This window comes from Haematobia irritans, chromosome 3 (assembly GCF_050003625.1).
Source record: "Haematobia irritans isolate KBUSLIRL chromosome 3, ASM5000362v1, whole genome shotgun sequence".
In the NCBI taxonomy this organism is placed as follows: domain Eukaryota; kingdom Metazoa; phylum Arthropoda; class Insecta; order Diptera; family Muscidae; genus Haematobia; species Haematobia irritans.
This window is the reverse complement of record NC_134399.1, coordinates 61,956,473-61,970,579: the sequence shown is the minus strand read 5'-3', so window position 1 is coordinate 61,970,579 and position 14,107 is coordinate 61,956,473. Positions and strand designations below refer to the sequence as shown.

Below are 14,107 nucleotides of genomic sequence, written 5' to 3'. Positions count from 1 at the left end.
CGGTTTATATGGGGGCTATATATAATTATGGACCGATGTGGACCAATTTTTGCATGGTTGTTAGAGACCGTATACCAACACCATATACCAAATTTCAGCCGGATCGGATGAAATATGCTTCTGTTAGAGGCTCCACAAGTTAAATCTGAGGGTCCCTTTATATGGGGGCTATACGTAAAAGTGGACCGATATGGCCCATTTTCAATACCATCCGACCTACATCGATAACAACTACTTGTGCCAAGTTTTAAGTCGATAGCTTGTTTCGTTCGGAAGTTAGCGTAATTTCAACAGACGGACGGACGGACGGACGGACGGACATGCTTAGATCGACTCAGAATTTCACCACGACCCAGAATATATATACTTTATGGGGTCTTAGAGCAATATTTCGATGTGTTAGAAACGGAATGACAAAGTTAATATACCCCCATCCTATGATGGAGGGTATAAAAATGGGAAACATTTAAATCTTAAGTAATTTTAAGGAAACTTCGCAAAAGTTTATTTATGATTTATCGCTCGATATATATGTATGACAAGTTTAGGAAAATTAGAGTCATTTTGACAACTTTTCGACTAAGCAGTGGCGATTTAACAAGGAAAATTTTGGTATTTTGACCGTTTTTGTCGAAATCAGAAAAATATATATATGGGAGCTATATCTAAATCTGAACCAAATTTGGCACGCATAGCTACAATGCTAATTCTACTCCCTGTGCAAAATTTCAACTAAATCGGAGTTAAAAATTGGCCTCTGTGGTTATATGAGTGTAAGTCGGGGGAAAGCTATATGTAGGAGCTATATCTAAATCTGAACCGATTTCAACCAAATTTGGCACACATAGCTACAATGCTAATTCTATTCCCTGTGCAATATTTCAATTAAATCGGAGTAAAAGATTGGCCACTGTGGTCATATGAGGGCAAATCGGGCGAACGATATATATGGGAGCTATATCTAAATCTAAACCGATTTCAATAAAATTTGGCACACTTGACTACACTACTAATTGTACTCTTAGTGAAAAATTTCAACCAAATTGGGGTAAAACTCTGGCTTCTGGGACCGTATTAGTCCATATCGGGCGAAAGATATATATGGGAGCTATATCTAAACCTAAACCGATTTCAATAAAATTTGGTACACTTGACTATAGTACTCATTGTTCTTCTTGTGCAAAATTAGGGTAAATCAAATTAGGGTAAAACTCTGGCTTCTGGGGCCATATAAGTCCATATCGGGCGAATATATATATGAGAGATATATCTAAATCTGAACCGATTTCTTCCAAAAGCAATTGGGTTCTATTCTGAGCCAAAACACATACTTTCGCCAAATTTTAAGTCGATTATACTAAACTGCGACCTAGACTTTGATTACTAAAATGTGTTCACGGACAGAGGGACATGGCTATATCGACTCAGGAGCCCACCCTGAGCATTTTTGCCAAAGACACAATGTGTCTATCTCGTCTCCTTCTGGGTATTGCAAACATATGCACTAACTTATAATACCCTGTTCCACAGTGTGGCGCAGGGTATAAAAATGGATTTATATTGTGTTCGGCCACAGGTAAGCCGATTGTAGTTTTAAGTCTAGAGATTTTGTATAGGTCTAACAAATTTTGTACAAATCGGTTCAAACTTAAATATATTTTTATGCCCTACGAGAAATTCGTGCAAATTACCACTGACGGACCTATCACAGGACTGGTACCGGTGCTCCAGTTAGTTTCAATTTTTAGATAGTCGTAATTTATTGATTTCCGGATCTACACATTTAGTGAAGTAGAATTACCGGAATAATCTATTGTTCAATACATTTCAAAAGTTTTTCATTTCTGGTGCGATTCGGATAACCAAACTGAAACAGATTCCTAAAAGTTTGTCAGAGACTGGGTCATGAAGGCCTGTCTATGGAGTGCTACTACTAAAATGTTCCACACGCAAAGAAAAAAACGTTTGGAAAACGTGTACCGAAAACGTTTTTCTTTTGTTAGAGTTTTTTGAATTGCCTCGAAAATTTTAAACTTTTATCACCAAAAAAATTCGTTTGTTACAAAATTTTTATTTTTTCAATAAAAAAAGTTATTTTTGAAACAACAACACAGTCCATTTCGTTTATATCAAACACTGTTCTTTTCCGACTTTAGGTCTTTAATAAGACACAGTTTACAGTTCAAAATTTAATATTCTACAATATAATGTTGAACATTTTTTCGGAATCTTCCGAACATATCTGGAATATATGTAAAAAAAAAAAAACAAAAAAAAAACTTTGGTCGAAGCGGGGATCGAACCCACGACCCTTGGCATGCAAGTCGGACGTAGCAACCACTGCTTCACGGTACCAAACTTAATGTTTGTTTCTGTTAAATAAACTTTGTTTATTCGGTTCGTGGGCGCCGCAAGCTATGCTATATAAATATAACTTATATGGATATTTATCTATTGATGACCATAACAGGTACATAGCTCAGTGGTTAGTGTGTTGGCTTACAAAGTGCATGGTCCGCGGTTCGATTCTCCGTCCAGGCGAAAAGTAAAAAAATTTTAAAAATTTATAAAATCGTATAATTTCTTCTACATTGTTGGTATTACAGAAAAAGGTGCTAAGAACTAAAAAACTTCGTGGAAGTGAGAAAGATGTGAGGGAAAATGCAATTAGCCAGAAAAATTTTTTTTTGAGTTAGTCTTTATGAAATTGTTTTTACATCCTGGAAAAGAATAAACGTTTATCACAAAATGTATATACTTTTCTTCCAAATGTACTTCCTTTCAACGAAAAGCAAATGAGAAACGAACTTTGTTTGTCTAAAATTTCGTTTGGGAGGAAAGAATTATTTTTTTGCGTGCAGGACGTGTCCTAAGGAATGTCCAATTTATAAGAAGGTTTACTCGTAATATACCTTGCCATCGGTAACAGTTACCATAACCCAAGTATTTTGATTGTAGTTGACAGTCTTTATTAGAACTTTCTATGCAATCTATGGTGGAGGGTACATAAGATTTTCTTCTTACCTTTATAGAGTAGACCACAATTGATGCCAAATGTGCTAGAGGTATCAAATATATCATGCTGCAAACTCATATGGATTTTCATGCCATGTAATGGATTTGAAGTTGATGATGCGAATGGTCCATTGGAGCTAGAACTAACATTGACCGGATCTGTATTTGTGTTCGTGTCACTACTATCGATGGCATCAATCACTCTAGAGGCCTTATTGATGAAGTCATCAAGTTCTGAGCGACAAGAACTTGATGTGGTAATGGTTGTGGCCCTTAGTGGCGCTGAAGCTGCAGGGGTTTTATCGCTATTATGTTCATTTATTTCCTGCTCCTCCATCTCTGCTGCATGATTGAGGCTATACGAAGAGGACATGACATTTATGGCATCACCATGCTTTGATTGAGATTTATCCTCAGTGTAACCCATGGAGGATGTTGATGGTGTTGACGTTTCTAGGCTAGCAGTATATGTTGTTGTCATCTGGTCTCCTTCATCTTCCCAGTTATCTACAGAGTCGGGATTGCTTGCCTGAGTAAAGTCCTCTTGGTGCGAATGATGATGATATGGTGTTACCACCTTGCTATTATTTTCTGGATGTTCTTTTCTATCCTCCTCCTCCTCCTGGTGCTCCTCCACACGCTGATGTTCTTCCAATTGGGTTTTGGTTAATTGAAAATTAATTGTATCTTCTTCAGATGAAGTGGGAGCCACCGCTGAATCAGATCCATTGAGGTCGTTAAGCTCTTTTAGGCCAAGTTGCTCATGCAGTGGTTCAGTATCCCTGGCTTCGTTGTTACCATTATTGCTGCTGTGATATTGGTCGTTATTGTGGTGATTGTTGTTGTTGCTGTTGTTGTCAGAATATGCCTCAGTGGGTATTGGTGGTGATGTGGCTGCATTAGGGCTGTAGGTATCAACAGCGGCGTCACCATTATCATCTTTATAGCCATCATTGGTTTCCTTGACGTCATATCCTTTTACCTCATCAGCAGAATTGTCAGCGTTGTAGGTATGGTTGTAGTTGTGTATGTTGTTGTTATTGTTGCTGCTCTCGCTATAGCTCCTGCGATTATTATCATTAATGGCTTCGTTTTGCTTGCTTGTTATTGTGTATCCCTCCTCTTGTGCTTGTGCTTGTGATGCTACCACAGGTGGTCCCGGTGAACGTCCTGGCGCTGGGTCACTGTTCATGTGTCCCACAGTCTGTATTGCGTAGAGCCCAAAAACTAAAAGGCAAATTACTAATTTCCTCATTATCACTGCAGCCACTACAGTTTGCCAGATTCACTTCGAATGACAAGGGACCGCCGGCTGGTGACTCGTCTATCCTTGCGGTTCCAACGGCTGATACTATGGCCTGTGCTACTGTGGTCGTTAATATTGGTGGCGACAAAGCTAATGGAGCTGGTGGCAATGTTGATGTTGTTTGTTTTAATAGGATTTCCATAGACTCTATTTTCGTTTGGTTTTTTTGGTGGAGCTATATTCGCACACTCTCAATTGTCCTTGTAAATTCTGGTATGGCTATGGACTATGGGCTGCTTTAGATGTGCTCTTCATCTATCACCGTTGTCTTCCGGTTTAGTTGAACTATACGGTTTTAATCTCCTTTTTGGTGTGATGGATGCAAATGGGTCCAACTTGCCTCCTTCATAGGGGAATGTTGTCGTACACAGGATATTGGGAGCTTTCGATTTCACAACCACACTATTTGCTGTTATCCTTGCAATTGATTGAGTTGTTAATCGTAGTGTGGTCATTATTCAATTAGGCCTATGGCGTTGGTTCGGGACTTTTGGTTTTACTACATGAAATTTCCGGTGGTAATTCGTACTAATTGTTGCATTTTTGAGACATCATCTGCAATGGAAAGAAGAACAAAAATGTTGTTTACTGCCATAGCTCTGAATAGTTAATGGTAGAGGTATGAAATCATGTAAAAAAAAAAATCAATAAAAATTTCTTTCACACCATGCTACTCAAAAACAATTGTTTTGACCTACTATGAGAGATTATGCAACCAGAATATTAAGACACACACAATTTACACAAGATTAAGAAAAAATTTCATAAAAAGAAGAAAATTTTGATTAAAAGACAGTTCATATTTTTTTGAATTTTTATACCCTCCACCATAGGATGGCGGGAAAACTTACTCATTCCGTTTGTAACACAGCGTGGTGACATCCTGGGTCGTGGTGAAATTCTGAGACGATCTGAGCATGTCCGTCTGTTGAAATCACGCTAACTTCCAAACGAAACAAGCTATCGACTTTTGAAACTTGACACAAGTAGTTGTTATTGATGTAGGTCGGATGGTATTGCAAATGGGCCATATCGGTCCACTTTTACGTATAGCCCCCACATAAACGGACCCCCAAATTTGGCTTGCAGACCCTCTAAGAGAAGCAAATTTCATCCGATCCGGCTGAAATTTGGTACATGGTGTAAGTCTCTAACAACCATGCAAAAATTGTAAGTCTCTAACAACCATGCAAAAATTGGTCCACATCGGTCCATAATTATATATAGCCTCCATATAATCCGATCCCCCGATTTGGCTTTCGGAGCCTCAAAGAGAAGCAAATTTCATCCGATTCGGCTGAAATTTGGTACATGGTCTTTGTATATGGTCCTTAACAACCATGCAAAAATTGGTCCACATCAATCCAAGCCAGATTTGGCTTGCGGACCCTCTAAGAGAAGAAAATTTCATCCGATTCGGCTGAAATTTGGTACATGGTGTTAGTATATGGTCTCTAACAACTATGCAAAAATTGGTCCACATCGGTGCATAATTATATATAGCGCCAAATATAAACCGATCACCAGATTTGACCTCCGGAGCCCCTTGGAAGACCAAAATTCATCCGATTCGGTTGAAATTTGGTACGTGATGTTAGTATATGGTATCCAACAACCATGCAGGAATTGGTTCATATCAGTCCATAATTATATATAGCCCCCATATAAACCGATCCCCAGATTTGACCTCCGGTGCCTTTTGGAGAAGCAAAATTCATCCGATCTGGGTGAAATTTGATACGTGGTGGTAGTATATGATATTTAACAACAATGCCAAAAGTAGTCCATATCAGTTCATAATCATATGTAGCCCCCATATAAACCGATCCCGAGATTTGGTTTTGGAGCCTCTTGGAGGAGCAAATTTCATCCGAGTCAATTGAATTTTGGTACATTGTGCTAGTATATGGCCGTTAACAACCATAACTAACTAGGCCAGATCAGAAGAATACGGTGGGTGGGGAAGCAATTCGAAGCCCAATTCATGAAATTTTGCCATCGTTCTCAATAACTTGTGGCACGGTGCGTTGTCTTGGTGGAACAACACTTTTTTCTTCTTCATATGGGGCCGTTTTGTCGCGATTTCGACCTTCAAACGCTCCAATAACGCTATATAATAGTCACTGTTGACGGTTTTTCGCTTCTCTAGATAATCGATAAAAATTATTCCATGCGCATCCCAAAAAACAGAGGCCATTACTTTGCCAGCGGACTTTTGAGTCTTTCCACGCTTCGGAGACGGTTCACCGGTCGCTGTCCACTCAGCCGACTGTCGATTGGACTCAGGAGTGTAGTGATGGAGCCATGTTTCATCCATTGTCACATATCGATGAAAAAACTCGGGTGTATTACGAGTTAAAAGCTGCAAACACCGCTCAGAATCATCAACACGTTTTGTGTGTGAGCTCGCGCGGCACCCATTTGGCACAAAGCTCCCGCATATGACCAACACGTTCCTTTGATATCTTTAAGGCCTCTGCTATCTCGATCAACTTCATTTTACGCTCATTCAAAATCATTTTGTGGATTTTTGTGATGTTTTCGTCGGTAACCACCTCTTTCGGGCCTCCACTGCGTTCACCGTCCTCCGTGCTCATTTCACCACGCTTGAATTTTGCATACCAATCAATTATTGTTGATTTCCCTGGGGCAGAGTCCGGAAACTCATTATCAAGTGAAGTTTTTGCTTCCACCGCATTTTTTCCCTTCAGAAAACAGTATTTTATCAAAATACGAAATTCGTTTTTTCCATTTTTTTTCACAATAACAAAAGTTGCTTAACAAAAGACGCTCTATCTCACAAACTAATTGACTTACAGACGTCAAATTTTGACACGAATCATTGATTTTTTTTGATTTATTGATTTTATTGATTGATTTCGTAAAGCTAGTACAACAAGATCTTAAATCTTATAAATGAAAGTACCAGCTTATCATATTTCAAATGTTATATGTAAGAAACAAAATAAAAATTTATAAATTATATTTTGAACATATTAACATAATATAATAAATAAAAACATATTAACATAATATAATAAAAAGAAGTGAAAAGTGTGTAAAAAGTATGTAAAAATAAAATTTTGTAATTATAAACAACATATATGATTTTCTTTAAGTAAATGTTTTAAATATTTCTTTTTTAAACAAATTAGCGTTGCTTATAGTTTGTAAACGTGATGGTAAGGAGTTCCAAAGACGAAAACTAAATATAACGAATTGTCTCTCTGATATCAATGACTTGATTCGTGGGTGTATTACTTTTAGTCCTCTGTTTGATCGGGCAAAACGAATACAGTTGTAAAGGTGCTGAGGTTCTTTAGTGTAAATTATTTTATGTAGTTGTGTCAGGCATTTCACTTTTAGTAGGTTCTCGAACGTAACATTAAATAGTTTAAAAACAAACTCAGATATACGGTCTCGGCGGCCTTTGTTGAAAACATATCGTGCAATGTTGTTGTATGCTACTTTCAATTTATGGGAATCTGAGTAGTCGCAGCTCGCAAATAATTCACAACCATACAATAGGCTTGGTATTAAGTACGATTTAGCCAATAGAATGCGTATGGATATTGGTGTATTTGTCCGAACAGCCCATAAATTACGCAGCATTCCATGGAGCTTACCAACGGCACATGTTATATGATCTGTCCACGATAGTTTCGAGTTAAATAGAATACCGAGATTCCTATGGGCCTCAACATATTCGATTGCAGTTTTTTCAATGTATAGTCTGTTACGGATCACACTGTTTTCAGTAGTTTTATTTTTGGATATGACAAGATATTTTGTTTTTGACGAATTAAGTTGCAATCCATTATGATGGGCCCAATTTTGAATTCTATTCAAATTGGCATTTATATTTTGGACACATGTATCGATATCTGACACCCTCATACTGGAGTATACCTGTACATCGTCTGCATACAGTATGTCAAGAAAGTGTTTTGACAATAGATATAATATATAGCTATGAATAAGAGGAATAGGAAAAAACTAGTAGTGGCGATTTTACAAGGAAAATCTCGGTATTATGGCCATATTTGCCCAAATCGGAATAACATATATATGGGGGTTTTGTGTAAATCTCAGCTGATTTTAACCACAATTTCGCACATATTGCAAACATTTTAATTGTGGAAAATCAAATTTTGTTCTATACAAAATTTCACTTTTTTCAGAATAAAACATTGGCCTCTGGGGTCATGTGAGTGTAAATCGGACAAAAGATATATGTCGGATCTATATCTAAATCTGAACCCATTTCAACCAAATTTGCCATGCATAGTAAGAATGTTAATTGTATTATAGGTGCATATCGGGCGAAATATATATATGGGAGCTATATCTAAATCTGAACTGTTCTGACACCAAAAATGTACATGTGCCAAATTTGAAGTCGATTGGACTAAAACTGCGACCTAGACTTTGATTACAACAATGTATTCACAGACTAACGGACATTGATAGAGGAATTCAGGGGCCGGTCCTGTCATTATTGCCAGAGACACCATGTGTCGACTTCATCTCCTTCCACCCAGAGAAGGAATATGATCACCTCAAACATGTTTCAAGAGCAAAATGTTATTTTTGGATGGTGACCATGTAACATGTTTGTCGCAAAAATATTATTTTCTTGCCAAACATAACATGCTTTCCGAAAACATATACATAATTTCCGAGAAAATAACATGGTTGCGAGGAACATGTTACATGGTCCCCATCCAAAAATAACATTTTGTTCTTGAAACATGTTTGAGGTGATGACATTCCTTCTCTAAGTGTCTGGGTGTTGCAAACATATGCACTAATTTATATAGTGTGGCGCAGGTTACTAAAAGTGTAGCGCAATTGCATACAAAGTTGAGACAACAAAGCCCTGGATGTTGATTTCCATTATGAAACAAGTAAGGAAAGTCTAAAGTCGGGCGGGGCCGACTATATTATACCCTGCACCACTTTTTATACCCTCCATCATAGGATGGGGGTATATTAACTTTGTCATTCCGTTTGTAACACATCGAAATATTGCTCTAAGACCCCATAAAGTATATATATTCTGGGTCGTGGTGAAATTCTGAGTCGATCTAAGCATGTCCGTCCGTCCGTCCGTCTGTTGAAATCACGCTAACTTCCGAATGAAACAAGCTATCGACTTGAAACTTGGCACAAGTAGTTGTTATCGACGTAGGTCGGATGGTATTGAAAATGGGCCATATCGGTCCACTTTTACGTATAGCCCCCATATAAAGGGACCCTCAGATTTGGCTTGTGGAGCCTCTAACAGAAGCATATTTCATCCGATCCGGCTGAAATTTGGTACATGGTGTTGGTATATGGTCTCTAACAACCATGCAAAAATTGGTCCATATCGGTTCTTAATTATATATAGCCCCCATATAAACCGATCCCCTGATTTGGCTTGTGGAGCCTCTAAGAGAAGCATATTTCATCCGATCCGGCTGAAATTTGGTACATGGTGTTGGTATATGGTCTCTAACTATCATGCAGAAATTGGTCCATATCGGTCCATAATTATATATAGCCCCCATATAAACCGATCCCAAGATTTGGCTTGTGGAGCCTCTAAGAGAAGCATAATGCATCCGATCCGGCTGAAATTTGGTACATGGTGTTGGTATATGGTCTCTAACAACCATGCAAAAATTGGCCCATATAGGTCCTTAATTATATATAGCCCCCATATAAACCGATCCGCAGATTTGGCTTGTGGAGCCTCAAAGAGAAGCAAATTGCATCCGATCCGGCTAAAATTTGGTACATGGTGTTGGTATATGGTCTCTAACAATCATGCAAAAATTGGTACACATCGGTCCATAATTATATATAGCCCCCATATAAACCGATCTCCAGATTTGGCTTGCGAAGCCTCAAAGGGAAGCAAATTGCATCCGATCCGGCTGAAATTTGGTACATGGTATTGGTATATGGTCTCTAGCAACCGTGCAAAAATTGGTCCATATTGGTCCATAATTATATATAGCCTCCATATAAAACGTTCTCCAGATTTGACCTCCGGAGCCTCTTGGAGGAGCAAAATTCACCCGATCCGGTTCAAATTAGGAACGTGGTGTTAGTATATGGTCGCTAACAACCATACCAAAATTGGTCCAATCACACAAAAATTGGTCCATATCGGTTCATAATCATGTTTGCCACTAGAGCCAAAAATAATCTACCAAAATTTTATTTCTATAGAAAATTTTGTCAAAATTTTATTTCTATAGAAAATTTTGTCAAAATTTTATTTCTAGAGAAAATTTTGTTAAAATTTTATTCGGTTCATAATAAAATTTTCATCATTGTCAAAATTTTATTTCTATAGAAAATTTTGTTCAAATTTTATTCGGTTCATAATCATGGTTGCCACTCTAGCCAAAAATAATCTACAAGATTTTATTTCTATAGAAATTTTGTCAAAAGTTTATTTCTATAGAAAATTTTGTTAAAATTTTATTGCTGTAGACATTTTTGTCAAAATTTTCTTTCTATACAAAATTTTGTGAACATTTTTATTTCTATAGAAAATTTTGTGAAAATTTTATTTCTATAGAAAATTTTGTTAAAATTTTATTTCTGTAGAAAATTTTGTCAAAATTTTATGTCTACTTTGTCAAACTGAATTATATACGTATTGGATCGATCTTTTTTGATTTAATATATACCACGTATGGACTTACATACAATTTAGAAGATGGTATTAGGAGGTTTTAAGATACCTTGCCATCGGCAAGCGTTACCGCAACTTAAGTAATTCGATTGTGGATGGCAGTGTTTAGAAGAAGTTTCTACGCAATCCATGATGGAGGGTACATAAGCTTCGGCCTGGCCGAACTTACGGCCGTATATACTTGTTAGATCTAAATTTTCGATACCATATCACATCCTATATATAAAGGTTTGTCCCAAATACATACATTTAAATATCACTCGATTTGGACAGAATTTGATAGACTTTTACAAAACCTACACTCAAAAAAAAAGTGAACTCCCTATTTCACTAAAGCCAATTTAACTTTATTTTAGTTCATGGAATTATTATGTTTAGAGAAAGTTTTCTTTACTCTAATAATTTTTTGTGTACGTTAGTTAAATTAACTAAACCCGAGGAAAAAAATGTACTCCAAGAAGCATAAAGATTAACTAAATTCGTGTCTTCCACAAAATAGTTCAGAATTTCTTTAAATTTGTAAATTTTACCAAAAATGTGTTCACCATGAACTTCGTATGTCACTAAAGACATTCTTGCAATTTTGAACTCCAAGTTTTTCCTTCAAACTACAAAATTTTCTTTAACAAGTGAAAAAACTTAGTTATGTCTAATAAATTTTATTGAATTTGTCGAAAAATATGTACTTATTTTTATGACATCGGCGTAATGCCAACGTTTGTAATACTGTTTAGTTAAAATTTTCTACAAATATTCAAAATTTTCTAAAATTAGCCGAAAGTTTTCTTCCTGGTGGGTTCACTGTTTTTTCAGTGTATAGACTCATAATTTAAGTTGGCTAATGCACTAGGGTGGAACACAATTTTAGTAAAAAACAAGGAAAATGTTGGTATTTTGACCATTTTTGTCGAAATCAGAAAAACATATATATGGGAGCTATATCTAAATCTGAACCGATTTCAATCAAATTTGGCACACATGACTGTATTGCTAATTGTACTCCTAGTGCAAAATTTCAACCAAATTGGGCCAAAACTCTGGCTTCTGGGGCCATATAAGTCCATATCGGGCGAAAAATATATATGGAAGCTATATCTAAATCTGAACCGATTTCAATCAAATTTGGCACGCATAGCTACAATGCTAAATCTACTCCCTGTTTCAACCAAATTGGGCCAAAGCTCTGGTTTTTAGGACCATATTAGTCCATATCGGGCGAAAGATATATATGGGAGCTATATCTAAATCTGAACCGATTTCAATAAAATTTTCCACACTTGACTATACTACTAATTGTACTCCTAGTGCAAAATTTCAACCAAATTCGGACAAAAATCTGGCTTCTGGGGCCATATAAGTCCATATCGGGCGAAAGATATATATGGGAGCTATATCTAAATCTGAACCGATTTGGCTGATATTTTGCAAGATTTTCGAGATTCATAAAATATTTGGATTTACGGTATTTCAAGAAAATCGGTTGATAAACACGCTAACTATGAGCACATCGGGGATAAATATATATGGCAGCTATATCTAAATCTGAACCGATTTTTTCCAAAACCAATGGCGATTGTCTCTGTCCCAAGAAACGGCCCTCTGCCAAATTTGAGGACGATCGGACTTAAATTGCGAGCTGTACTTTGTGCACAAAATTACATATACAGACAGACGGACAGACAGACGGACATCGCTAAATCGACTCAGAATTTAATTCTAAGCCGATCGGTATACTAAAAGATGGGCCTATGACCACTATACACAAATGCACAAACTTATTATACCCTGTACCACAGTAGTGGTGAAGGGTATAAAAACGCCAACGAATTTGGGGAATAGATCTTTGTTTGTTGTTGTTGTTTTTTTCCTTTTTTTGTGGATACCGCAATTTTCCTCCGAGTTGTTCGAAATTGGAAATCTGGAGATAATTTAGGTGTGTTGAATTTGGGTTATATCGATCCGTGTTTTGGAAAAGCCAGACTTATCTCCCCATTTGACACAGCAGTTTTCATCCAAGTTGTTTGAAATTCGAAAGCTAGTGGTATTTCAGGTCCACAAAAACATGTGGACCGGATTTGGTTAACAGCGGTCTATATTTTGGTAAGGCACCCATATAAACCAATCTCGCGTTTTGAATTTGTTGACATCTAGACACGGCAATTTTTATCCGATCGTCCTGCATTTGTAAATCTATATAATTTTAATATACACCGGTATCTCCATTTAACTTCTTGATGAGGCGTACTCGTCATCCAAATTGCATAAACTAGTAAAATGTCCCGAGTTTACTCCTCGTACTCAATCGAGTAATGGGGGTAAAAATATATAGATTTTTTATTTAAAATCATATGAAAGACGTTACTCCAACGGAGAAATTTAGGATTCCCCTAAAACTCAAACAAAAATAGTTCTTATAAATCCAGAATTTGATGTAGCCTCCATATGTAGAAACTTTAAATGTAAGTTCGGTAAGATTACCATTTGAAAGGGAAATTACTATATTTGATTTATGGTGGTGGATATTTAAGATTCGACATGGCCGAACTTAATGACATATATACTTGTTTAAATTGTTTTCGACAATCTTTAGGACAGATTATGAATTTGCAACAGATCTCTTGATAGTATCCATCACAGAATTTATTGGAAATAAAAATACACTTTGCTTAAACACTTTGGTGACTTTTTTATAATTTTTCTTTTGTGATATTTTTCATTTGGGGAATTTTTCATAGAACCTCAGATTTCATCTACTCAAAACAAACTCTTTACAATTTTTTTCATATCTGCCATTAATGGGAACACACCCAATACATCTGCAAATAACAAAATATTTTTGTTTGTTTATTGGTTCAGCACACACTAATGCATTATTTCTTGTAATTAATGGCATATTTGGCATTTGTGGGGGTGGTTCTCGTAATCACGACAGGCCACACGCACAGTCGAAAAGGTCAAAAGTCTTGTGTAAGCAACACTTTTCTCATTCAAACACTCACCTTTGCTAAAAAAAAGAACAAAACCGAAAAACACAGGAATACAGCATAATTTACGGCTATTGTGCGAGAGTAAAAAGTTTCTGACCTTTTTCGGTT

At 36.7% G+C, this 14,107-nt stretch overlaps 1 protein-coding gene across 1 annotated transcript in view; it reads right to left on the bottom strand.

Moving 5' to 3' along the window:
• Positions 1 to 14,107, bottom strand: part of LOC142232130 (uncharacterized) — an 825,742-nt gene that overhangs the window by 198,184 nt on the left and 613,451 nt on the right. Inside the window, exon 6 of the mRNA XM_075302843.1 lies at positions 3,025 to 4,876. Coding sequence (XP_075158958.1) covers positions 3,025 to 4,270 — 1,246 coding nt within the window. The 5' untranslated portion in view covers positions 4,271 to 4,876. The remainder of the gene's footprint in view (positions 1 to 3,024; positions 4,877 to 14,107) is intronic.